The sequence below is a fragment of the Clupea harengus genome, chromosome 8 (assembly GCF_900700415.2).
Source record: "Clupea harengus chromosome 8, Ch_v2.0.2, whole genome shotgun sequence".
Classification (NCBI taxonomy): Eukaryota; Metazoa; Chordata; class Actinopteri; order Clupeiformes; family Clupeidae; genus Clupea; species Clupea harengus.
The window spans coordinates 30,498,363-30,526,360 of NC_045159.1; the positions used below are offsets into that span (position 1 = coordinate 30,498,363).

At 40.7% G+C, this 27,998-nt stretch overlaps 1 protein-coding gene across 1 annotated transcript in view; it reads left to right on the plus strand.

The window, feature by feature from the left end:
* The window catches only part of ubr1 (ubiquitin protein ligase E3 component n-recognin 1), a 65,606-nt gene that overhangs the window by 12,507 nt on the left and 25,101 nt on the right, over positions 1–27,998 (plus strand). The window contains exons 3-26 of the mRNA XM_042708524.1: positions 192–270; positions 482–592; positions 1,642–1,769; positions 4,443–4,581; positions 5,316–5,378; positions 5,697–5,820; positions 6,253–6,360; positions 6,844–6,932; positions 7,357–7,455; positions 7,718–7,875; positions 8,007–8,106; positions 11,475–11,603; positions 16,711–16,891; positions 17,301–17,362; positions 17,600–17,710; positions 19,421–19,486; positions 19,591–19,689; positions 20,050–20,113; positions 20,265–20,389; positions 21,225–21,277; positions 24,706–24,808; positions 24,899–24,947; positions 25,244–25,380; positions 26,190–26,289. Coding sequence (XP_042564458.1) covers positions 192–270; positions 482–592; positions 1,642–1,769; positions 4,443–4,581; positions 5,316–5,378; positions 5,697–5,820; positions 6,253–6,360; positions 6,844–6,932; positions 7,357–7,455; positions 7,718–7,875; positions 8,007–8,106; positions 11,475–11,603; positions 16,711–16,891; positions 17,301–17,362; positions 17,600–17,710; positions 19,421–19,486; positions 19,591–19,689; positions 20,050–20,113; positions 20,265–20,389; positions 21,225–21,277; positions 24,706–24,808; positions 24,899–24,947; positions 25,244–25,380; positions 26,190–26,289 — 2,477 coding nt within the window. The remainder of the gene's footprint in view (positions 1–191; positions 271–481; positions 593–1,641; positions 1,770–4,442; positions 4,582–5,315; positions 5,379–5,696; positions 5,821–6,252; positions 6,361–6,843; positions 6,933–7,356; positions 7,456–7,717; positions 7,876–8,006; positions 8,107–11,474; positions 11,604–16,710; positions 16,892–17,300; positions 17,363–17,599; positions 17,711–19,420; positions 19,487–19,590; positions 19,690–20,049; positions 20,114–20,264; positions 20,390–21,224; positions 21,278–24,705; positions 24,809–24,898; positions 24,948–25,243; positions 25,381–26,189; positions 26,290–27,998) is intronic.

Genomic DNA, 27,998 nt, shown 5'->3' on the forward strand with positions numbered 1-27,998 from the left:
CAAGTGCAACACAAGACAAAGCAAGACAGCAAATAAGTTACTGAACAGTCCAGCAGAAAGTAGCCCCATAGCTGGCGGCTCCAGAAACTCCATAGTGTTACTTTAACTATTCTAGGTGTCCATTTGTCCATTGTTGTCCAAGTGTCATCTTGTGTTGCCAGCCAATGTGACCCCTGGATGTTCTTTTGCAGAGACTGTGCCATTGACCCCACATGTGTGCTCTGTATGGACTGTTTCCAGAACAGCACACACAAAGGGCATCGCTACAAGGTAAATGTTCCCTCTTTGTGCAGTTTTCTTGCACTAATAGTCATTTTTGTCTGTCAACAGTTTTTTTAAGATGGTGTTAAAGATTAAAAAAAAAAAAAATGTAGTGATGAAAGTGGGATGATTTCTATATTTCTGGTTTGTTGTGTGTGTGTGTGTGTGTGTGTGTGTGTGTGTGTGTGTGTGTGTGTGTGTGTGTGTGTGTGTGCAACAGATGCATGCCTCATCAGGTGGTGGCTTCTGTGACTGCGGTGACCTGGAAGCCTGGAAGACTGGCCCCTGCTGCTCCAAACACGACACTGGAGCATCTATCCCCATGGAAACGGTATGTGTTCGTGCCAGCTATGGGGAAAGAATGGGGCTGAGAGCTAGTATATAGTTTCCCATGTGGAGTGTTTGGGGAATGTGACCCGTATCTTGCAGTTTTCTACACGCTGGAGTTGTGTGTAGCCTGCATGCACGTATGCACCCCACACACACACACACACACAAGGTCGACACCTCACCCTTGACCTCCCATTGAGGAAAACAGCAGGGATGCCTGAGAAAGTGACATTCAGGAAGTTTTCGGTTCTCAGGGTCACCAGTTATAGAGAGAAAGTCCAGCTAATAATAGCTCAAACAGCAAACAAACCTAACCAACTCTCTGGAGTGGAAAGGCATGAGCTGTCTAGTGAAGTCACCACTCTGTGACATTCCTTTTGCATTCATTTGCACCATAGAGGCAATGTGAATATAATTAACATAATGTTGCTGATTACAGACACTATTGATAAATCCAGGTGCATCATTTGAATGCCCCTGTCGTAAGAACAGGCACTCAATGTTCCAGAGCAATGGCCAGAGGAGCTGTTACTTCACGTTGTCAGTGTTGTCACATGAGCCCATGAATGGTTCTTTATAAGGTGATTGAAATCAAGTTGTTGGAATAGATCTGTGCCCTTCCCCTTCTGCCACACAACCCTCCCCCCCCCCCCCCCCCCCCCCCCCCCCTTCCTATCTCCACCCGGCCGACCTCAAGCAGATGGGTCCCCCCTTATGTGCCGTGGTTCTGCTTAAGGTTCCTTCCTGACTAACAGGGAGTTTTTTTCTTGCCCGTGTTGCCATTGTGCCTGCACTAAGGGGGTTTCAGGCTCTGGGCTCTGTAAAGCGCCTAGAGACAATTGTATTGTTATGGCGCTATATAAATAAAATTGAATTGAATTGAATTGAATATGTGGACTTATATGACTAATAGTGTGATGGATATTTTTGCTTGTTTGTTCCGTGACCCCACCCCCTGTATGTGTTTTTTGTGTCTGTGTGAGAGAGAGGAGGAGGGCAGAGTACTACTGTTGCATGATCTATCTTCTGCTGCTGGTCATGTCCTTGCAGGAAGAGTGTGTGCTGGAGACAGATCTCCAACAGCGTGCTCAGCTGCTCTTCCAGGTGCTGCTGAACTACTGCACGGATCTGCTGGTATGGGAGGAGAGCCAGGAGCTGTCCACAGAGCTCCAGCCAAGGTACCTTTCACAACATACATGGGTCCATTAACTCATCACAGTACGCGTCTAGATGGACAAAAAAATGATAGTGGCATAATTTAAATCTTTTGGACTTATGTATTATGTATTATTATGGCAGGTCATCATTATTATCAATTATCAGGACATATAGGTCAGATGTTTGAAGACATGTCCATAAGTCATGCTACATGCTACTCATACACAGGAAAAGATGTTCTATTCTGTTAGTAATTAGGCGGCCTCACACAATGGCTGGACGTCTCCACGTCTTGCATCTTACCAACCCATTGCACTGTTGTCTAATCAGAGATCATACTTCACTATGGCATGCCACAGGTGAAACAGTTAGGGGATGAAACCAGATTAGGGTAAGGGTTGTGATTTAACAGGTAAAGGAAAAGATTCAGTATGGGATAGCTCCTAGGTGATATGAATCCAGACTAGGGTTAGGGGTAGAAACTGCTAACCTTGTGACACCCAGAGGGAATATTAACAACAAGACCCTCTGTCATACCCAGAATGGGATTTTCTTTTCGAAAGACGTATATATAAGCCACCTGTGATCACCTCCCCCTCAGCCATTGGCTAGCTCGCTAAACAACCTTTGTGAGCCTTGGACAACTCCTTTAATACTACCCTGTGTGACTGACCACAAGCCCCTATTTCTGGTTTGTGTGTGCTTGCCAACCGCACTCCTTCGCTTCACTTGTCCCTGTTTTGACCTCCAAATGGGGTGTTTATCTCATTATGTGGCCAGAAGCTTTCCTCAGCTTGTTTGCTCAATCAAAACAGGCCAATGATTTTAGAAAAACTGGTTATCCAGTGTGGCGACCTTTTGTCAAACTGAATTTACAATATGGCAATTACCCGTACACAGCTTTAACTTTCCATCTTTGCTTTCCCTTTGGCTGAGGGTAGGCAAATAAAGGCAGAATAAATGCTGGTTGGTCATTTGTAAACAAATATACGGCCTCTCATAAACAAACGAAAATGAACAAAAAAATGAAGGCACCAAAAAGCCTTCTGCACATTATTACCTTAGTTAATAGAGTATTTAGAGTAGCGTAATGTAGTTGAAAAGAGTAAGACCTGTCACAATTATTGTGTACAACTATTTGGACTTAGGGTGGTGCACCAAGCAATGGCCTTGTCATGTTACTGAAAAAAAGCAGTCTATATCATTGACACACATTATGCAATGGAGTCCAGACACAGTATGTGTGAATAAACACGCCTTGATTTGGGACGCTAGTACTCAGAGGGACCCCACTAAAGCCCCAAAAGCACTTTTTTGAAACTGCATCTGATGGCGTGCCCATTCTTCTTAAAATAAATAGATAGAGTTGAAGACTTGTTAGGCAACATATGAACCGTGTTAACCTGGCGTAGTGTTTAAAGCATTTGAAGCAATTCAATAATGTTCTCCATAAAGCACAGAGCACATCTGATTCACCATATGTAACTGGTGGTGGCACAGACACTTGGCTACCAAGCGATAACTAGCTAGCTAGCTAGCTAAACCGAACAGCAACACTTTCTCACAAATTCAAATGTAATTCGACGCAACCCAAGAGACACGTAGTGAACGCTTTTGTTTGTTAGCTAGGTAGCTAGCTACTATTATAATTATATTAGCAAGTTCATATTAGGCTAGCAAGAACATTTTCACAGTTGCTAACTTGCTGCTGGTAGTCAGCTACGTTTTGTCAGTTATTGTAGCTAGCTTAAAAAACAGCTTTCCACGAGCTAACTAATCTTTAGCCTAGGGTTGCATGAGACCAGAAATGTATAGTCAGTGCCAATACCAGCGATATTCCATGATTCTTGATATTCCCAATTCGATACCACAGTACAAAAAGGCAAAGGTGGTGATCCCACTGCAGCCCCATTCGACATTCCCAGACATGGGAGGCGGGAGGTTGGATGTAGCAAATGGTTGAATTTAATTTTCTACCCAGAGGTACAACCTAAATCAGGAGGGCTTACTATCGTTCGAAAAAAGCACAATCCTCTGACTCAGGTAGTCAGTAAGACTAACTGTACAACACCACTGCTCCAAAATCACTCCACACAACTCGGACTGAAAGGTATTGGGTGACATTGTTCACTCCACTTGACCCCATAACAATGAATGACTGACCTATCTATTCATTGCTGCTCCAGACACATTTCTTCAAGAACTGTAAAAATCACAAATAACGGAGACAACTGACCACACACACGGGGAGAGAGTGTGTGTGTGTGTGTGATACACACACACAAACATAAAGGTATGAACACTTTCACTTCAAAACATACAAACAGGGAGACCTGGTGAATGGGCATGACACACACACACACACACACACACACACACACACACACACACACAGATATATGAAACTTGTGGGTCTGAATTGATGTGTGTACTTTTTCTGCCCACTGAAAACTGTGATACTTTGTACAGATATTTTGGTGAGCAGTTAATAATAATAATGATACTACTACTACTACTACTACTACTACTACTACTACTAATAATAATATTAATCAATAAATAGATAGGTAAGTCATTGTTATGGTGTGGGGTAATAATAATAATTATTATTAGTAAGGTTCTGTGGAAGGAAAGGCTCTAATACAAGGATGAATTTGTCAGCATTCAGTGAAGTTCCTGATTTGTGTCTATAGGGTGAAGGAGAACATGTACCTCTGTGTACTGTACAATGACGAGCACCACTCCTACGACCATGTGATCTACACCCTCCAGCGCTCGATCAACTGTGACCACAACGAGGCCCAAACACACACTGCTCTTATTGATAAGGAGGTACCGTGCCTTGTACAAACACACATATATGTTTACGAGGGAGTACTATGTCAACAATATCTTGCAATGAGGTGTGATACCTCTAACACACATTATTTTTCACTGTCTCAAAGGTATATTGGTACACACACATTTAAACCACTGTCTCAAAGGTATATTGGTACACACACATTTAAATCACTGTCTCAAAGGTATATTGGTACACACACATTTAAATCACTGTCTCAAAGGTATATTGGCGCACACACACATTTAAATCACTGTCTCAAAGGTATATTGGCGCACACACACATTTAAATCACTGTCTCAAAGGTATATTGGCGCACACACACATTTAAATCACTGTCTCAAAGGTATATTGGCGCACACACACATTTAAATCACTGTCTCAAAGGTATATTGGCGCACACACACATTTAAATCACTGTCTCAAAGGTATATTGGCGCACACACACATTTAAATCACTGTCTCAAAGGTATATTGGCGCACACACACATTTAAATCACTGTCTCAAAGGTATATTGGCGCACACACACATTTAAATCACTGTCTCAAAGGTATATTGGCGCACACACACATTTAAATCACTGTCTCAAAGGTATATTGGCGCACACACACATTTAAATCACTGTCTCAAAGGTATATTGGCGCACACACACATTTAAATCACTGTCTCAAAGGTATATTGGTACACACACATTTAAATCACTGTTTTTCCCCTCCACACCACCAGGGGCGCAGGGCAGTGAAGAGAGGAACTCTGAGGACCTGCCAACAAGCCAAAGATCTTATTAGAGTAAGCAGGTTTGAACTGTATTATCTCTTTAAACTTTTTACGTAATGCTGTCTCAAAGAATATTGCCCAGCAGTAGGTCAATGTCTAAAAACATTTATGGCATACTTATGATTTATTTACGTTGTTTAAAACATTTATTATTTATTATTTTCCTTCATCGAGGCAGAATCTTTCACGTTAGCATCACAGTGCATTGATGCAATGATTATTTTCCACAGCCCTATTCGCATCCCTTGTATGTACAGACCAACACATTTGATCCGAACTTGGGTGTACATTTAAAATCTGAACTTTGGGTTTGTGTGCCATCCTTTCCAGTCCAACTCCGAGCACATCTCCCTCCAGCCTCTCCGTGTGGAGATCCTACACACAGCAGTCATGGCCCATCAAAGTTTGGCCTTGCGACTGGGCGTCTGGTTCCAGCAGGTCATTGGATACTCTGGTAATAGGTCTTTTCTATCGCTCTCTCGCTCTCGCTCTCTCTCTCTCTCTCTCACCCTCTCTCTCTCTCATCCTCTCTCTCTCTCTCTCTCTCTCTCTCTTAGTGTCAGCCACCTCTCTCTCTCTCTCATCTCTCTCTCTCTCTCATCCTCTCTCTCTCTCTCTCTCTCTTTCTGTCTCTTTCTGTCTCTCTCTCTCACTCTCTCTCTCTCTCTCTCTCTCTCTCTCTCTTAGTGTCAGTCCCATATCTCTCTCTCTCTCTTTCTTTCTCTCTCTCTCTCTCTCTCTCTCTCACACACACACACACACACAGACATATTCTTACCTTATCTTGCTTTTGGAAGCCTACTTGTTGAAATCTTGTTTTCCTTTCCTCCTAACATGTGTTTTTTGTATATCCTTGTGTGTGAATGGGTGTATGGGTTTCTGTCAGTGGGTCTCAGGCAGGTGTTCTGTCAGGTGGCCCTGCAGCCTTCAGCTGATGGGGACCGGCCCAGTCCAATCTGCCGGCTCATGCTGCACGATGCTCGTCTCTACAAAGGCCAGTACACTTCTTCAGATACGAGATTCCTTCAGTGACCCTAGGGACTCCCTCTCGGACCTTCTATTCCCTCATAGCCCACACATGCTCACTATCCATTTCCTTTTTTGCTACCGTGGCAGTGTTAATCATATCAGTGATTTGGCTTTTGATAATATGTCACATTAAACCATACAGAAAATGTCCAAAAAGAACAAATACTCAGGGTCATTTGATCACAGGTTAAGTATATGGACAGAATGTTTAGTACGGTCCTCTGCTCCTACCAACCTCTGCTGCCTATTAATGTATACACAGGCCTTTACTCTTTGCTCTTTCAAGAGCTCCTAAAATGTTCCTCATTCATTGGTTCCATTAAAGACAAACTTGGGGCCGAATGTACTTTTGAATAATTACTAGCTCCCAAAACAATGATGGATGAAAATATATATTGCACATAAAAGCATTCTTTGGGAAGGTCTGATCGGTTATTTCTCTGTCCAGGCGCTCGAAAAATCATCCATGAACTGATCTTCTGTAGCCTTCTGATGGAGACTGAATACAAGAGGCAGTTTGCTTTGGAATTCACAAAGGTACGACTCTGTTTGGTCTGTTTCTTTTATAGGGATTTTACATATTTAGTTTTTTTTTTTTTTTATGCTGTGAATAATTTAATAGTTGGCTAAAACCAGACATAGTTCTTAAAAAACGAAACAGCTAAGCCGGCAACAGTAAACACGTTAATTATGTTTGTAAGTCTTGTAAAGGTGTAATTGGTAGAACTGCAATACGGTATTACAAAGCTTGGCTGCTGGGTGGTCACTCACTCGTAAAGGCTGGTCATCCTTTGATTGTGAACCTGTATACCATGAAGTGTTAAATTCCTTGTGCTATTGGTTTGTGACTTTTTCTCTCAATGTCCTATACAAGTAATCATCCAAAAAACAACCTAGACTCTGTATTGCCACATGGCAGGGTGCACCCCCATATCTAACTCCTGGTATCTTTGCTCTCCAGCTATATCAGCAGCTTCAGAAAGACTTCATAAGTGATGATCATGAGAGAAACATATCCATCACAGCGCTGTCTGTGCAGATCTTCACAGTACCAACGCTGGTAAGCATTACTACACCAGTGCGACAGTTGCCCCAGATCAGCAATACATTTTACATTACATTTACATTTAGTCATTTAGCAGACGCTTTTGTCCAAAGCGACGTACAAGGGAGAGAACAGTCAAGCTAAGAGCAATAAGAAGCATGGTTAATACATTGAATCTGGTTTCATGTGCAGTAACTCAGTGTTTCAGCTCATCTTCTCTTGTTCATTACCCCCTCCCTACACACACACACACACACACACACACACACACATCTAGGCCAGGCAGTTGATAGAAGATGGAAACGTGATAACCGTGATCATAAACACCGTGATGGAAATGCTAAGGGAGCATCTGGACTTCAACAATCGGTTCCATTTTCAAGGCTACAACTCTGACAAGTTCTTCCGAGTCCAGGTCATCTTCCATGACCTAAGGTGCCTCTCGACACACACACACACACACAACAGTCTTTCCACAGTTTCTTTTGCTGAGCCTTGGCAATGTCAATGTTTCGAAAGTCCTGCTGGTAAAATATCTGATGCTTTTATGTTTTAATTACCCATAGGTACATCCTGATCAGCAAGCCTTCGGTGTGGACGGACGAGCTGAGGACCCATTTTTTTAATGGTTTCAAAGTCTTTCTAGACCTCCTTAACTGCATGCAGGTATCTCTTTCAATACACCTACTGCACCTAAACTTGCCTGCATGTGGGCAGGAGTATTATGAAGCCTGACCTTGAACTGCAATTATTAGATTTCACTTTATTGTTATTGTGCAATAGAGGACTGATACAAAGCCAATGAAATGCCACGAGCATCAGATAAAAAAGTACAGAGTTGAATAAGTCCCAGTGTGCCGTAGAAGAACAGGCTAGAAAGGGGCTTTGGGGAAGTGCAGAGGGCATATGGAATATTGAATGAAGAGTGCATTACAAATAAAATAAATTATTATTATTATTATTATTATTATTATTATATGGCTCCACTCAGGTACAGGGATAGAAGTCTATCAATATAGGGGAATTTGCTTCAGGCTTCAGACTTTCATCAAAGAGAATTTATTTGGAAAGGAATGTATTTTCAATTAAACATTAAATGAATCAGAAATATATAATATAACATTATCATGTTACAGGGATAATTCATCATTAGAAAACCTTTTTTGCAGTTATGTTTATGTTTTGCATTGTTATTTTTTTGAGAAAGGAAGGCTATTTCGGTAAGAAAGTGAGGTGTTTCATATATTCGCAGCCAACATTCGCATGACTAAATCAAGAAACCACGCAGGGATGAACAGCTTATTGGAAAGTCTGGTAAACTGCTGAGCATAGCAATGTACACATGCTCTTCTATTTGATCACTGAGTACTGGTGTTGTCCGTTAGTATGTATGCTGACTGATGGTGTTAGTGTGTGTGCTGAGTGATGGTGTTAGTGTGTGTGCTGAGTGATGGTGTTAGTGTGTTAGTGTGTGTGCTGAGTGATGGTGTTAGTGTGTATGCTGAGTGATGGTGTTAGTGTGTGTGCTGAGTGATGGTGTTAGTGTGTTAGTGTGTATGCTGAGTGATGGTGTTAGTGTGTTAGTGTGTATGCTGACTGATGGTGTTAGTGTGTTAGTGTGTGTGATGGTGTTAGTGTGTTAGTGTGTGTGATGGTGTTAGTGTGTGTGCTGAGTGATGGTGTTAGTGTGTGTGCTGAGTGATGGTGTTAGTGTGTTAGTGTGTATGCTGAGTGATGGTGTTAGTGTGTTAGTGTGTATGCTGACTGATGGTGTTAGTGTGTTAGTGTGTGTGATGGTGTTAGTGTGTTAGTGTGTATGCTGACTGATGGTGTTAGTGTGTTAGTGTGTATGCTGAGTGATTGTGTTAGTGTGTGTGCTGAGTGATGGTGTTAGTGTGTGTGCTGAGTGATGGTGTTAGTGTGTTAGTGTGTGTGCTGAGTGATGGTGTTAGTGTGTGTGCTGAGTGATGGTGTTAGTGTGTTAGTGTGTATGCTGAGTGATGGTGTTAGTGTGTTAGTGTGTATGCTGACTGATGGTGTTAGTGTGTTAGTGTGTGTGCTGAGTGATGGTGTTAGTGTGTTAGTGTGTATGCTGACTGATGGTGTTAGTGTGTTAGTGTGTGTGCTGAGTGATGGTGTTAGTGTGTATGCTGACTGATGGTGTTAGTGTGTTAGTGTGTGTGATGGTGTTAGTGTGTTAGTGTGTATGCTGACTGATGGTGTTAGTGTGTTAGTGTGTATGCTGAGTGATTGTGTTAGTGTGTGTGCTGAGTGATGGTGTTAGTGTGTTAGTGTGTATGCTGAGTGATGGTGTTAGTGTGTGTGCTGGTGTTAGTGTGTTAGTGTGTATGCTGAGTGATGGTGTTAGTGTGTTAGTGTGTATGCTGAGTGATTGTGTTAGTGTGTTAGTGTGTGTGCTGAGTGATGGTGTTAGTGTGTTAGTGTGTATGTTGAGTGATGGTGTTAGTGTGTATGCTGAGTGATGGTGTTAGTGTGTATGCTGAGTGATTGTGTTAGTGTGTTAGTGTGTGTGCTGAGTGATGGTGTTAGTGTGTTAGTGTGTGTGCTGATTGATGGTGTTAGTGTGTTAGTGTGTATGCTGAGTGATGGTGTTAGTGTGTTAGTATGTATGCTGAGTGATGGTGTTAGTGTGTTAGTGTGTGTGCTGAGTGATTGTGTTAGTGTGTTAGTGTGTGTGCTGAGTGATGGTGTTAGTGTGTATGCTGAGTGATGGTGTTAGTGTGTATGCTGAGTGATGGTGTTAGTGTGTTAGTGTGTGTGCTGAGTGATGGTGTTAGTGTGTATGTTGAGTGATGGTGTTAGTGTGTATGCTGAGTGATGGTGTTAGTGTGTTAGTGTGTGTGCTGAGTGATGGTGTTAGTGTGTTAGTGTGTGTGCTGAGTGATGGTGTTAGTGTGTTAGTGTGTGTGATGGTGTTAGTGTGTGTGCTGAGTGATGGTGTTAGTGTGTGTGCTGAGTGATGGTGTTAGTGTGTTAGTGTGTATGCTGAGTGATGGTGTTAGTGTGTGTGCTGAGTGATGGTGTTAGTGTGTTAGTGTGTGTGCTGAGTGATGGTGTTAGTGTGTTAGTGTGTGTGCTGAGTGATGGTGTTAGTGTGTTAGTGTGTGTGCTGAGTGATGGTGTTAGTGTGTGTGCTGAGTGATGGTGTTAGTGTGTTAGTGTGTGTGATGGTGTTAGTGTGTGTGCTGAGTGATGGTGTTAGTGTGTGTGCTGAGTGATGGTGTTAGTGTGTTAGTGTGTATGCTGAGTGATGGTGTTAGTGTGTGTGCTGAGTGATGGTGTTAGTGTGTTAGTGTGTGTGCTGAGTGATGGTGTTAGTGTGTTAGTGTGTGTGCTGAGTGATGGTGTTAGTGTGTTAGTGTGTATGCTGAGTGATGGTGTTAGTGTGTGTGCTGAGTGATGGTGTTAGTGTGTTAGTGTGTATGCTGAGTGATGGTGTTAGTGTGTTAGTGTGTATGCTGAGTGATGGTGTTAGTGTGTTAGTGTGTGTGATGGTGTTAGTGTGTATGCTGAGTGATGGTGTTAGTGTGTATGCTGAGTGATGGTGTTAGTGTGTTAGTGTGTGTGATGGTGTTAGTGTGTATGCTGAGTGATGGTGTTAGTGTGTGTGCTGAGTGATGGTGTTAGTGTGTTAGTGTGTATGCTGAGTGATGGTGTTAGTGTGTTAGTGTGTGTGCTGAGTGATGGTGTTAGTGTGTTAGTGTGTGTGCTGAGTGATGGTGTTAGTGTGTTAGTGTGTATGCTGAGTGATGGTGCCCTCTGCATACATTTTTACATTTACATTTAGTCATTTAGCAGACGCTTTTATCCAAAGCGACTTACAAGGATGTATACACATTTCACATTTACACTGATGGCACACTGCACATCAGGAGCAATTAGGGGTTCAGTCTCTTGCTCAAGGACGCTTCGACAGGGAATCGAACTAGCAACCTTCTGATTACTAAACGACTTCTCTACCTCCTGTACCACTGTCGCCCCACCCCACACCACTATCTCTCTTCCGCTGGCAGGGCATGGAGGAGGTGAAGAGGCAGTTTGGACAGCACATTGAGGTGGAGCCGGAGTGGGAGGCCGGGTTCTCCATTCAGATCCAGTTGCACCACATTCTGTCCATGTTCCAGGACTGGTGCACGTCTGACGTGAGTACACGTACTCGCTATTTACACACACACAGTTTCACTTCTGACGTGAGTACACGTACTCGCTATTTACACACACACAGTTTCACTTCTGACGTGAGTACACGTACTCGCTATTTACACACACAGTTTCACTTCTTCACATTATTTCAAAATCCTTAACTGTGAAGACATTCTGATAATTTGATGACAGTTTAATTAAAATGTTTGAAACAATTACATTGATTTTGATGAAGATGAAGTTGAGTTTTTATTATGTGCAAAAGTATTCAAATCCTACTCAATATTTCATTGTATCACTTTCATCGAGGCTGTAGATGAGTTAAATGAAGCCTTCTATAACTGTCCAGTTCCCTCACCTTGAATGCAAATGTTTGGGCAAATATATACGGTACATTTAGTTCAGTTTGTGTTTGGCCACAATCACCCAAGGTGTGTTTGGAGAACAAAAATGAACAACGTTTGATGAAAAACCCCTTCTAGACAGCTGTTAAGCATGGAGTGTTACTGAGTGCACTGAGGGGCCTTTGGCCATGGAGTGTTACTGCGGGGCTGGTGTAGCCTGTGGCCATAGAGTGTTACTGCGGGGCTGTTGTAGCCTGTGGCCATGGAGTGTTACTGCGGGGCTGGTGTAGCCTGTGGCCATTGATGGTATATAATTTATACCATATATTGAAGATTCAGTCTTAGGTTTGATCAGTCAGGATTCAGGTTTATTCTTGAAGAATGGCGGCCGACCACTGTGAGACAGAGACTGAGGATCCATCCTCCCTCACAGAACTTCACCTCAGTATATCTGACTTATTCCTTGAGAAACAGTCTGTTAAATACACTCATATTCAAGGGGTGTTACCGTCTATTCAAATGGGCCATGGGTGCAGGGCTCTTTGTCTCGACCCTGGGGGGGGGAAGGTGAGAGTCTATCACACCTCACTCCCCAGGTCAGCCCAAGAGTATATTCACCCAGGAACTGTTTACATGCTAGTTAAATCCAAATAAAAGTAACAATTATAACTAGGTATAATATCATTAAATTATTGACTATGGCATATTCTTATGACCTATGCCGGTCCCTTCACCATGGAGTGTTACTGAGGGGCTGGTGTAGCCTGTGGCCATGTCCTCCAGAGACTCCACACATGTGTCCAGGGACACTGACATAACTATAACTATGACCGTTCCCATCGTCCTTTTCATTTTTCTTGGTGGTCCCCCTTCTGGAGCTGGATGTGTGTTCTCACTTTTTCCGGCATCTTTTTTGAACATCCTTCACCCCATCGTTCACCAATAGATGAGCACTATTAACTTGATCCATAATTGTGCTAAACACCCTTTTGTTTATGATGTTCAAAATATAATCACGAACTAAACTAAAAAATAATTGATTTAGCTGCGTTGTACTGCTCCTAAAATGCATAGATTTTCAGCTAGTGAAATGCATATAGAGTTGCGCCTCTCCCGTTGTCTTCAATGAATCACATTTTTAAAAATCTTCTTCTTTTCGAAACTAAAAAAGGAATTCGAACTTTGTAAGGACGATATAACTAAAATCTTGCACATTTCAGTCTCTGAGTGAGGTTAGCCCATTAGCAGATGAGGGCTATTCATATGATAAGGCCATGGTGGTTTGGCGATCGCTTTTGGGTCATGACGTGGCAAGAAAACCTGTGGGGAGTAGAGAGCCACAAAGACACTCCAGGGCCATTACGTAATGGCCAATGTCTTTGACTGATGGGCCATAAGCAGTCCCAGGTGTGTTTACACTTATCTCATCAATATTCAGTGTGTAGGGACACTTGTTTTGGTGAAGAAAAGGTTACTCTGAAGTTACTAATATTTAGTAGTGAAACCACACAAACCTTCTGAATGCTAAAATCGCCTATGTTTAGCTGGCACCCATGTTTACAAGGTTCAGAGTTCAAAAGTCTTGGCCCGAAATCTTTACAATGTCTTTTTGTACAAAGTCTGAGCACCTCTGAAAGTAGGTTTTTGTAAGGGTATGTTTACATTTGATTTAAATAAAAAATGATTTTACTACATTCATTTTACTCTCATGTTATTATTGTTGAGGTCTTTTAGAATATAATCATATATGCCACTTTTGCATCAATATTTTTAGTTAGGTTTTTAGTTTAGTTAGTTCTTCAGTTGCCTCTCCCGGTTGCATATCCTTCAGCTTATAACAAAAATAAATACATGTGTGTGTGCAAAATCAGCTCACCAGTAAAAGGTATTTACAACCACTTGCGGATGATGTGAGGGCTTCACATAGACATTAAACAGTGTGTGTGTGTGTGTGTGTGTGTGTGTGTGTGTGAGAGAGCGTCAGCGTACTTGTAGGGATGGGATGTAGTGTTTTTGCTTGAAATGCCCATCTCTACTTAATACAAATTTGAAATGGCAAGTAGTGCTCACACCACAACTACTATAAACTTGACTAAACCATGGTCAAAACACGGGTTTGTTTTATAAAATTACATCAAATACTGTAAAGCGGTTTATATACGGTGTTGTTAATAGTGTTGAAAATATGGTGTGTGTATACTATTGTTTACTCATGACGAGGTCACATACTGGCAACTGCCATACTGTCAATGTAGTTACTATGATCGCCATGATGTGTGCTAGAGCAGACGTTCTAATTTGTGACTCAATAGAGACCGCTAAACGTTTATGTAGGTACTCGGTCCGCCAGACTAGATAGATTGGCTGTGTATCAGAGATTGTCCTGAACATTAAAATGTAATATTAAAGATTAATAGTGATAGGTGAAAATTCACCCTAGTTACTTCAGGACTCCGGAGCTGCATATAAGTATATTTATTAGACAAACAACAATTGCAATCGGGCTCACTCCCAGCACAAGGCTGAAAGTGAAGCAATGATAAACACATCGCACAAGGTTTATATAGACAGAAGTTTAGCGTTCAGCAGAGATAACCACGTGGTGGATTTCTGATGTCTGAGGCAAGGATGGAAGTTTTGCACAAGGTCGGAAGAAGCACAGTTCGACCCTTCTTATCACCTCTGGTCTAAACATGCTCTTGTAGATATGCAGACTAAGTGGCACCTAATATTCTAAGTTACACACACGCAGAAACACAGAAAAGCCATGTTCCTGCTTACATAAGTACATGATCAATATAAGGTAATTAATAATACAAGGCACTTGATTATTATATTCTTAAGTCATTTAACAGTGTTTGGAACTGGATCAAATAGCCTACGGAAGACTAGAGGAAATGAAAGTGTTCCAATAGGTCCTCTTCAAAGTAAGTAGCCTAATCTGAGTACCATTGACATTTCGACACTATAGAATTAGGTAATACGTCTTTTAACACTACTCCTTGAGCTTAAGAAATGGACAGATCAGCTCTTTTTCATGGCTTGATTGGGGAAGTTATGTAGCCTATTGCACACAATGAATGAAGACTGGAATCTCATTGTTAACACAGTTTTATTAATCAAAAAGCCTCTTGTGTGCTGTAAGCTCACGTGCTACAGCTGTATAATCTGTTATTTGCAGGGCAATGGTTAACGATCCTCTTCTGCTGTTGAGCAATCAAATTTTTCATTTTCTAGCAAGAAATGCATTCTGGAATCTAAAACTTGCTTGTCAATACATGTGCTTTTTATGCTACAGTAGCTGGCCAAAGGCAAAAGCTCCATTATTTTTTTCAAAACCATGATGTCCTAAGTGTGCACTGAGTATTTAGCTTCGGTTAGTTCCCACATAACAGCAATCTTAGTTTACCCACTTAACAGTATTGAAGATCACAGGATCAACTCAAAGTCAGACGACAAAAGTACGTAGGGGAAAACGGGAGTATTTCAGACTACTTCATTAGCGACAGAGTTTGGCAGGTCCGATTGAAAATACCCATATTATGCTGTCATACTATAATACTCTAACCTAACTCTATTTTAGCTCTTAAGTTAGTTGCGGTTGCATGATTTAGCAAAGAACTCGATGGAATGACTGATGGGTAGGGTTAGGTTTATTCTGCGTATTCTATGCAACAGTCCAGAAGCACACATAAGAAGCACATCCTTCTCTCTGCGATGGAGAGAGAGAAGGAGGAATGGATAAGAGATATTGTCCTTAGGTGTAGTGTCTCTTCTGTGTTGGCCTTGTCTTCAAAGGTGGTCATGATTTACTAAGCTAGCTAATGTTAGCTAACAAAATGAGACTACCAATAAGTCATTAACATTGACATGAATACGGATGGCGTTATTCTGTACTTCAGATGTTTCGTTAGTGCAATGACTTGGCAGTTGGTTTCGAGCTGTCAAGCAGTCAACATCCTGCATAACACTGTATGATAAACCCAATCACTGCGCATATAGACTTGCATAAAACAAATTGTCCCTGGAGAGCACATGACGATCTAAATATTATAAATATTGTAAATATTAAGAATTTGATTATTTGACAATAGTATGTCGACAGTTGACCAAAATGTTGATGGTTCAATGCACCCATTTTTTTTCTAAATGAAGGGGAGATGGGACCATGCCATGTTAGTCATATGGCTTGTGATAAACGGTAACAGAACTCTGAAGTCCACAATTTACATTACAGTGACATTTTCTTAAATTAAGTCAAAAGATCTTCCTTAGAGATCACCAGATAATCTATTGATACAAAAAAACTAATTTTTAATCAAAATATAAGATTATTAACATTTGGTTAGATCTGCAGTTTTTGCAGTGGGAGGTTGATGCAGCTAGCCTATTCTGTCACTGTTTAGCTTAGCTTCTCAGTTGACAGGCTATATTTTAAAAGCAACACTGGAATGGTTTAAAAGTGAACTGTCACGCTTCTGCTGCTGATGCTCTTACTGCTCACATTGATGTATTCCTTTGTGTTTTATGTGATGGAGGTTTAAGTTGTTTTATTGGTGTTTATGTATGAGGCATATGCAAATGTACATAAAACTAACTAGAAATTAGCATTCTTTTTTAAAATGTTCCTTCAGGGGAGCATGTCCTGGACCCCACTAGTCGTACACTACCCTAGGTGCAAATGTTGACAACACATCTGTACCCACAGCCTGAGCACTGAATGATTCTTATTCATGCCTTATACTGTTTCTATGACCCACAGGAGATGGTTCTCCTCATGGCGTTTAAAGAATGCCACAGATTCTTCATGCGCTGCACCAACCAGCCTCTCCACAGTGAACCGGTAGATGCGTACATGTGTAAGCATATATTCCATCACCGGCCCTACAAGGTGTCTCAGGAGCCAGTGAGCATCCATCTGCCCATCTCTAGACTGTTAGCAGGTAAAGAAAACCAATCTCAAATCTCTGTGTTTGTGTTGTTTGTGTCTAAGTGTTGTAGTTGTATTTTCTTTCCATCTGTGCTATTATATCTGTGTTTGTGTTGTTTGTGTCTAAGTGTTTTAGTTGTATTTTTATTATTTCTTTTCTTTCCATCTGTGCTATTCTGTAACTATGGCATTTAATCTGCAACTCCCTAAAGAAAGAAAACCAATCTCAAATATCTGTGTTTGTGGTGTTTGTGTCTTAAGTGTTTTAGTTGTATTTTTATTCTTTATTTTCTTTTCCATCTGTGCTATTCTGTCCCTATGGCATTTAGTCTGCAACTCCCATTGACTCCCCCCCCCTCCTATATATATATACAACTGTGTACATCCTGACCTGGTGCTCCTTTAAATGTCCTGTTTGTTAGGTCTCTATGTACACTTGTGCAGGACAGGAGCCCTAAAGCTTCTCCCTCAGTATATGGACCTAGTAAGTAGTCTTTTAACATTTTGCTTTCGGCCAGCCCTTATATTGTTGAAACAGTCAGTCTGATGTCAAATACTGCAGCTTTCATAGTTGTATTACTTATTTATTGGCTGATCTTTGTGTTTGTTTGTGTGTGTGTGTTTGTGTGTTTGTGTGTGTGTTTGTGTGTGTGTGTGTGTGTGTGTGTGTGTGTGTGTGTGTGTGTGTGTGTGTGTGTGTGTGTGTGTGTGTGTGCTTTAGGAGAGTTTAGACTTCACCTTCTTGGCTGAACATCCTCTACGCTGTGTGGTTCTGGCAGCTCAAGTGTCAGCGGAGATGTGGCGCAGGAATGGGCTCTCTCTTGTCAGCCAGGTAGGCCTTCGAGCACCCTCGCCCTTCTCTTTTCATCTCCAGCTTATTCAATATGGATCTCATACTCAGACATCTCAGAAGCTTTTTATTTGAATTTGAGAAGTTCTGTGAATCAGCTTGCCTTTTTCTTCTGTAGTCTTTAAGTCTTCCAGAACACTTCACATAAAACCAAACAGAGCAAGTGCTAAAGCTAAAAGCTAAAGTTGCCAAAGGTATTAGAAACTAAGATGTAAATTGGGTGATGGTAAATATAGGACATTTAGGAAACAAACACTACTGTAAACAAGCAGAAGGGTTAGTTCATTTTGGCTTTAAAATATAGTGGCATAGTCACCCAACAAGAAACTAAGAGTACCTGTAGGAATTTAGGCCAAATGTGATTTACATAGGCCATGGACAACACAAGCCCAGTGACTGATAATATCTACTTACTCAGACATTACCTGACTAAGTACAAACATAAAATGTTAGAAAGTACAATGGAAAGACAAATAAAATGGGTTGAGAAATATGATACAACAGGAAGAAAACGGTTCAATTATAGTGCTCAAATCAGCTAATAGGCATTAGATCTATGTAATCAACAGTCTAAAAATTACACTGTTACAAGTACTATAACCTCCATAATGAGGACACGCTGAAGCAACTAGAATTGTCAGAAAACAAAGATGGATAATACCAAACTGATATTGTATTGACGGCCATTATCCAAAGCAGAAATATAGAGCAGAAACGTTGTTGGTGTGAATACACACATGCAACGAGCACCGCAACACAGGCGCCAGGCACACGCAACACAGGCGCCAGGCACACGCAACACAGGCGCCAGGCACACGCAACGCAGGCGCCAGGCACACGCAATGCAGGCACCAGTCACACGCAATGCAACGCAGGCGCCAGGCACACGGAACGCAGACGCCAGGCACACGCAACGCAGACGCCAGGCACACGCAACGCAGATGCCAGGCACACGCAACGCAGGCGCCAGGCACACACAACGCAGGCACACGCAACGCAGGCACATGCAACGCAGGCACACGCAACGCAGGCGCCAGGCACACGCAACGCAGACGCCAGGCACACGCAACGCAGGCACACGCAACGCAGGCGCCAGGCACACGCAACGCAGGCAGTGTGGAACAGGCCTAGAGTCTTAGATTTGAGATAAATGGGTTACATTACATTAACTGAACAAGACAGCCCTGGATTGGCCTGTTGTTGATAGACTTGAATATTATAAGGTGCAGACAGCATGGTGACAGGTCTCATAAGACCACGTCCTAGCCATGGATGAAATGAGGTCATGTAGCCATTGACTGCATGATTGGAACTGGGCTGATGGCGATACTCTTGATGGTAAAACATCTGAATCCATTTAAGCACAACTTGATTGGATAGATTCAGTAAAAGTACAAAGGCAAAAGCATGTTGAACTAAATGCAAGCAACAGTTGCTACCAGAATATTCAATTGTACAGACACACCAAGTGAGGGCACCAATATTAGCAAAAATGTTGTTGTTGTTGGTATTAGTACCTGCCAGCACTTCAGACGTCAGAAAGGATATCTAAATAAAAAAACTAGAAAAGAAAGTTAGTTAAATAAAAAAAGATGTGCAGTCAGGGAAGGGACTTAACTTACGTTAAGACTTTTTGATTGGTAGATGGTAAATGTTAATGTTTCTCCTCATCTTTGTTATTTTGCGAGACAGGTATACTACTATCAAGATGTGAAGTGCAGGGAAGAGATGTATGATAAAGACGTCATCATTCTTCAGGTACGGTATAGATTTCTTTGGAGTGCAATACCTGATGATGTTTTTGTCACAGACTTACTTGAATAGATTTCATAAGCGCTCCTGTCCCACCTGCTCCCGTGTAGATCGCGGCCTCCAAGATGGACTCCAACCACTTCCTCATGCTGATCCTGTTGCGGTTTGAGCTCTTTGATGTTTTCAATGGCAGCTCAAGCAAAGATCAAGTGAGTTTTGCTCATATCCTGAGCTCTTATTTTAATTATATATATATAAATACTTTTGTCAATGACTGGAAACAGTCTGCACTCACAAGCATGCAGAACTGTTTTTCCATTTTAGTTTCATGGTTTCATTCATGTTTATGGTGAGATGCTTTACCCATTTTAGGTTCATGGTTTCATTCTGTTTATGGTGAGATGCTTTACCCATTTTAGAACGGTTTCATTCATGTTTATGGTGAGATGCTTTACCCATTTTAGAAGGGTTTCATTCATGTTTACGGTGAGATGTTTACGGTGAGATGTTTACGGTGAGATGTTTACGGTGAGATGTTTATGGTGAGATGCTTTACCCATTTTTTGTAGGAAATCCTGCGACAGTGGAATAAACTGACAGAGGAGATGCTCTATCTGCTTATCGTCATCGCTGGTAATTCAATCACAATAATAATAATAATACAAAAATCCCCCCTGACCTTTTTAAAAGTTACTCAGCATGAATTGTTGAATCACTTGGTGAAATATGTGTTGTGTGTCAAGTATCATAGTTTGACTCTCGTTTGTGTGGGTGTTGGGTGCAGGGGAGCGGTATGTCCCGGGCATCAGTGATGTGAGCAGAGAGGATGTTACCATGAGGGAGGTGATCCATCTGCTCTGCATCCAACCGATGGCCCACAGCAGCCTCGTCAAGAGCCTGCCCGAGGATGTGAGCTTTTGGTTGCTATTAAGACAAAATCACAAAGTGTCTTCTTTAACGTTCCTCACTTTGCACAGTTTGTGGTCTCATACATTACGTTTACAATGGATTAAATATAGTTTTTGGCAGTCTTTCTACAAGATTATCTGTAAGAACATAACAGAAAAATCCAGTTACATAATTATTCAAATTTGGTGGGGTTCCAGCCACAATTTTTTTGTAACATTTACTGCAATCAGTGACATTCTAGGAAGAGACAGACCAGTAAGAGGAACATGAATACTATATGTAGTGGATATATGACTGGCTCTTTTTCATCCAAGGCAAAACTTCATCACAGTCATGTTGCTGGTAAAAGCATAACTGAAATTTTGCTTAGCCGATAAATCATACACAAACTTTTCAAACACCACCAACAGCCAAGCTGGCACTCCTAAAAGCTCCCCCTGGAGGCTCTAGTGGGAACAACAGGTGTGTGTATCTGTCCTTCACATGACAATATTCCATCAGAATGAATCTGAAGATAATGCCAGAAGTGGTTGCTCATAAAACATACTTCAAACAATTAGCAAATTGTTGCATAGTGTTGCTATAGCAGAAGTCTGTTTGAATGAAGTTGTTTTATATATGATAATAACTTTATCATATTGTTTAACTTTTGTCATCCCTCCTGAAAGAAGAGAAGAGCCTGACTGCATGCCACGGCTGTGTGTAGATTGATTGATTGCCAAAACATTTGATTCCTTGTAAATGAAGTTTGTAACACAAGTGAAGTGGTCTGAAAATTACTCCTGGTTACAGTGCCATGAAATGACCTTATTTTCTGTGAATTGACCTTATTTAGGAAAGCCACGAGACTGGCCTGGAGACGGTCATCACGAAGGTTTCCACTTTCAAGTACGTAGCCTGGTTATCTCCATCTATATTCCCCTTCTAAAGACACAGTAGGTTGCTCAGGTGTCCGTCCGTGTTGCAGATTATTCTGAGATACAGGAGGTAGTCTTGCGCCATGTGTGGTGTACCCACAGCATGCGAACACCAAAGTGAGGTGAACAAGGGCATAATATTCATTCTAAGGGATTCCAAAGTTCATACATTTTATGTTAGGCCTGCCTTGGTCACTGGTGCTATATGTATTACTGTTCAAATAAAACTGATACGCATAGTTGCTCAATAACTCATTTGGTTTGTAACTACTGTTATTTCCTGTTATTAAATGCGGTTTATACATTGATTTTGCCCTGCGGTTACTATTCGGGTTCGTCCTATACACAGGAATACTCCCCCCCCCCCCCGCCTGGTAGATAGTAAATGCAGAGTAACGCTGTCAGATAAAACATTCATGTTTTTTTTTTACTTTTTTGATGCAACAATTTTATGTGATGTGATCATGAAGACTCACACATTTTGAGTCTGATGAACTGTTTATGAGAGGAAGGTTGCACAGACATCTGATGACAATATTATCTGTCTACTCCAAACGCAGTATCAATAAAGGTAAACATTGACAGGACCTTTACTTAGAAATCTGCAATTGTAGTTGGCAAGTTGACAATGAATTCTGAACATGATTCAAACAAATTAGCATATTTATTTAAACGTAAATCTTATTTTCATCTGCAAATGGGGCTGTTAGCAGGCGTGCATGCAACGTATAATATGTATAGTGTATATATATATATAGGAGATGTTCATAGAATGTAGAATATTTATAGAATATAGAAATATAATGTGGAAAAATAATACTGTGGAATAATACTTACTTACAGTATAACATCAAATAAAAGAAACACTGACTTGTATCGTTTTCTCATAATATAGTAATTATGAATCAGGTTATCCTTTTTTTGCACAAGGTGACAATGAGTAGGCTATATAATGACTGTTTAAATGAAGGGTATAATATAAATTATTCTGTGTCTGTATCTGTCTTTGTATATAACTGGCAGATCCCTATGTACTGAACCAAAGAACAGCACAAGTATTGTGTACTCTCAAAAGTTTGCTAAAAAACAAACTTGCACTATATCTCTAAAAGGTTATGACTTTGTTATCAAGTCTTGTCTGACAGGAATAATGTTATAGTTTAAAATAAACAGTTGACATAGTAAACAATAAATATTAAATGACAGAAAATAGGATTATTGATTAAGTTCTCCCAGGAGAGAAGAGTACAGTGGCTTATCACAGCTTTAACTTTGCAACTGGGGAAAATGGTAAACACATGTTGCATATCAACAATGTGCACCCTGTCTACCATGAATGTGAACACTCAAGTCATTTCTAAACATGTACATGAAACTAATAAAAAAAACAAATGTGTAAAAAAATGGGTTAAATTCACCTCCAAAAGTAAATAGGATAAAAATAATTTCCCTGCTATATACACATACCCATTACTTTATCTTTTAACAAACTCTTTTTTTCTTCACTACACTTTTGATGGAGGATGGAGGAGTAGATAAAGAGAAGGAGGCAGTCCACCACAACAGCCAGGAATATAGCTAGCTACTAGTTCAATCCAGGAATATAGCTAGCTATTGGTTCAATCCAGGAATATAGCTAGCTACTAGTTAAATCCAGGAATATAGCTAGCTACTAGTTAAATCCAGGAATATAGCTAACTATTGGTTCAATCCAGGAATATAGCTAACTATTTGGTTCAATCCAGGAATATAGCTAGCTACTAGTTAAATCCAGGAATATAGCTAACTATTGGTTCAATCCAGGAATATAGCTAGCTACTAGTTAAATCCAGGAATATAGCTAGCTATTGGTTCAATCCAGGAATATAGCTAACTATTGGTTCAATCCAGGAATATAGCTAGCTACTAGTTAAATCCAGGAATATAGCTAGCTACTAGTTAAATCCAGGAATATAGCTAACTATTGGTTCAATCCAGGAATATAGCTAGCTACTAGTTAAATTCAGGAATATAGCTAGCTATTGGTTCAATCCAGGAATATAGCTAACTATTGGTTCAATCCAGGAATATAGCTAGCTACTAGTTAAATCCAGGAATATAGCTAGCTACTAGTTAAATCCAGGAATATAGCTAACTATTGGTTCAATCCAGGAATATAGCTAGCTACTAGTTAAATTCAGGAATATAGCTAGCTATTGGTTCAATCCAGGAATATAGCTAACTATTGGTTCAATCCAGGAATATAGCTAGTTACTAGTTAAATCCAGGAATATAGCTAGCTACTAGTTAAATCCAGGAATATAGCTAGCTATTAGTTCAATTTGCTTGCGGGCTGGACAGCTTGAAACTCATCACCCTGTGCTTAAAACTAATAATTTGCATAAGTATTAACCAACAACTATTTGCTAAATCCTCCAGATTGCCTAGAACCTGGAGCTTTGGAGCACATTAGAATGAATGTTATGCTTTTAATATCTTGACCTCAGCCCTGGAAGCACAAATGAGAAAGGACATCCTGTAGAAATGACCCATGTTTGTCAACCACCTTGGAACTTCTACTTCCACTGCATCCACTACATTACAAAACCGTGTTTTTGTGGATAGTTGGACAAAAGTGATTCAAAGCGGTTCAGTTTTGTTTGACTCGAGAAAGGCTGCCAGACGGCTAGCCCAGAGGGCTGGAACATAATCCATGCATGTGTGAGGTCTGGGGTAAACTTATAATTAAGCACTATTCACCTGAATGTGCTGCGTCAGTAAATGTAACCCTAAAAACGGCACACGATAGTCCTCTTAAATCATATGATACTGATAAGGTATAACTAACGGTTGTTAGTGCAAGGTGAAAGCTGGTAGCTATTGCTGCTCCTTCCCAGGCTATCTTGTTGTGCTGCTCTTGTTATCAAAATGGTTGCTACCGAACAGGGCTCCTCTATTGAGTGAGAGATTCACCTGCACAGTTGGCAGTAAGGCAATCAAGCCATTCCCTGCCTATTGAACATACTAGTAATTAATGATGATATTATTATTATTATTATTATTGTTATAGAATTATATTAGTAACACAACGATTAAAAGGTTGGAAAACCTAAACCAGGTGATTGTGTTCGATCTTGTTCATCCTCCTCCTCTGTTTATTACCAGGACTGTGTGCCGAGTTCAGAATTCTAACGGAGCACTACTGGCATACTCATGAGCATGCAGTGTCAGGGATGTCGATGTACGCAGATTAGATTCAGGGCTAGCCATCTGGCAGCCTTTCTTTCCTTCACAGAACCACCATTATGTACATATACCATCTCACATTTCATTCATTCTCTTTGTTTTATCTCTGACAAACTAAAGTTACTTGAAAAAAATGTCACATTTTCTGAGTGCCAGCTTTTTCCCCCGACTCAGGAAACCAGGGGTGTCGGGGCATGGACTGTACGAGGTTAAAAAGGAATGTCTACAAGAGTTCAACCCCTTCTTCTACCACTACACCAAGTCTCAATTCAGCAAGGTGAAGCTCTGTCAGATTCATAGAAACAGCTTGCATACTGTCATGCCTGTGTGCACACAAAAACCCTGTCTTTGTAATTCTTTACTCTAGGCTGAAGACACACAGAAGAAGAGAAGAGTGCAAGAAGGGAATGATAAAGGTAAAAGAGCAGCGATCAGACGTGATCAGACAGTGGTTAGGTAACTGCACCATGTCGGCACTGCATAAACATCCTACTTTTAGATTCAGAAATGTTATGAGAATTGTAAGTTGCATTTTTCAACTCTTAGGATCAGATTGAAATGTAGACTGCTTAGCCACAACTAACATTCAATTCACAACTAACATTCAATTTGATTAAATATGAAGGATAAATAGCTACTAATTTGTAGATATTTAAAATGATTATATTTAAGTTGCAAAGCCAATTCTTCCGTATTCATTGTTTGTGCTCAGCACTGAGGCCCCCATACCGCCTCCCTTCACGGAAGCCTTCTCCAGAGTGGTGTGTCTCCTTGGCTGCGATGTGTTCATCCATGTGCTCAGGCACGTGCTCCAGAGGGCGGTCGAGGACCGCGCCCCGCTGTGGACTGAAACCATGATTCAGAGGGTGGGTACTCTTTTCATCGGTAGGAGACAGACCCTAACCCTATTTGTGCTTGGTATTACGTCATTGATCTATATTACTAACTGTGATTTTTATATATATATATATATATATATATATATATATATATATATATATATATATATATTATTTATTTATTTGTATTATGCATTCACAATTGACACTTTTCAGAGCATATATCTCACTGCAAAATTGAAATTCAAAATTGAATCACTGCAAGTGAAATGGCCTTTTTATATATTGCATTTAAAAACGTACACGCACGTGATAACAAAGGTATTTGCATTGAAAACTATTTATTTTCCAGCATTCTGTTTTGGTGACATAATCAGTTCTCTAGATTTGATTGTGAATGAAATGTATGTTCCTGAAGGAAGAGAGAAGAGTTTCTGTTGGTCAGCGTGACTTAGATCAACAGCTTGGCCACACCCACTGTTCCCTTGCTTCCTGAAAGGACTTGAGAGACAAATTGTTGTTGAGTTTACAATGTAGAACATCAGTTTGGAACCAAAGATGGATGCAGGTGATCAGTGTACTCCCACGAGTCCTTTAGAACATCAGTTTGGAACCAAAGGTGGATACAGGTGATCAGTGTACTCCCAGAGTCCTTTCCCCTGCACGCATGTTCCCTTGAAGTGTTGGATTTGGAGTGTTCTGAGGATGTTAAGAAGATTCTTAGAAAATGGAAAGGAAAAGTAGAAAAGACAAAAAAGTGACACTGACTGTTTCTTTAATTAAATTGGGGTTTATGTGTGTATTTGGGTGTATTCATAGGCCCTTCACCTCATAGCTCAGGCGCTTGTGGAGGAGAACTCCCAGCTGGAAGCTGCCAACGTGGAGGATGTGACCTTTAACTTCAGCCTCAAGGCTCGCCGTGAGTTCTTTTTTTTTTTATTATTTTTTTTTTTACTTGACTCCTGGGTGAATTAGCGGTGTGATTCTGCAGTTTATGTTACAGGCAGTGTTGGGCTGGTTATACCATTTTAATGTTTTTGTCCTTAATCTCCTAAGTCTTATTTTCTTCTATCGTTTTTTTTACAACGCTTCTGCTCCTAGCTCCGTGTTACTGAATCAATTAAGTAGATGTTTCAGCTGATGTTTCACGTGTGTTCACTCAAAGTAAGGCAGGTATGATTTAATTTCTTTTGCTGTCATTTCGGTTTTTGACCAGTAAGACACACATTTAAAACGTTTAATCAAGCAAACTGTACTTGTGTGTGTAGGGGAATCAAACCTTTCTTTTGTAGGGCAAAGAGTTAACATCCACGTAATTTCACAGGTTATGGTTTTTAACTTAAGCTAACTTAGCCTACAACACACTACGATAGGGCACTCGCATTCGTTTCTGTCCACATATCTGCTCATACATTGCATTTCTACACACTCCAGCACAAGAACTAGGCTACATTTGTGTCAGTGATGGAAAATGGATCTGGCATAAACCCCGTAAACTGCGAAAACTGAAACCGCGTGTGCGCTACAGACGGATTTTTAACATGTAAAGACTAGACACATTTTCACTGTGCAGAGTTAAGCTACAGGTCAACAATGTTTCAATATACAGCTGGTCATCACCACGACTGGTCAACATATTACCTCTATGGAGCATAGGAACATAGACCTGTTTACGAAATCTAAATCACAAACATCCTAACATTTGACTTCTGTATTTTGAAGCCACGACAAATGCAGATTAATAACTATATACATCAACTCTATATTTCAGCTGATGTTGCTTGTGTACTACCCACTCAACTAGCTCCAGCCAACACCTGATGGGGAAACTTAACCAATAGCAACATAGACTACTAACGTTTATGTTTGCAGCTTACATTGCACCTAACACATCAGCTGCATTTATGGATACTCATCTGCTGCAATTTTTCAATAACTAAAGAAACCCCCGACACGGTGGATTATTTACAGCCTACATTCCAATGTTAAGAAAGCAAAGGCAGCTGGCTTGGTCATGTTAGCTCACTACCAACTCTGTTTAATTGATGCAGTTTTCCCTGTAATAATACTGTGCTCATCGCCCATCTGTGTCCGCTCTTAGGCCACTTATTGTATTCATTTAATGTGTAGGGATGGTTATGGCAACTGTCATTTACCAACCAACTGTTATTTACAATGGTTGTGGTGGTTACCATTCAAAGTTTTCAGAGCACTGGTATAGAAAGCAGATCTGTGTCATAGATACAAGAATATTGAGAAGCTGGCCAGCCAGATAAGAGTGTTTGTTTCTCATTACTGGTGTATAACAGAGATTAACACCTAGTATGGCATAGAGTAAGTCCGTGTTCATTTTGGCAGCCATTTTAGATTTAGTCTTAGTCTTACGGTGCAAACCCATGACAGCGACGCGGTACGCTTCCATCGCTTTGAGTGGGTGTGGTGTAGCGTGTGGAAATAGCATGAGAGACTGGACTAGTGAGCTAGTTAGCAGGCTAGCCAGTTAGTAGGCTATCTAGTCACTAGTCTTTATATCAAAACTGTCATTCTGTTCAAATAAGCCCAGGATTAAATATATAACATATCAGGAACAACAACAAGCCCTTACAAGGCCATCCAAGCCTTTCTTTT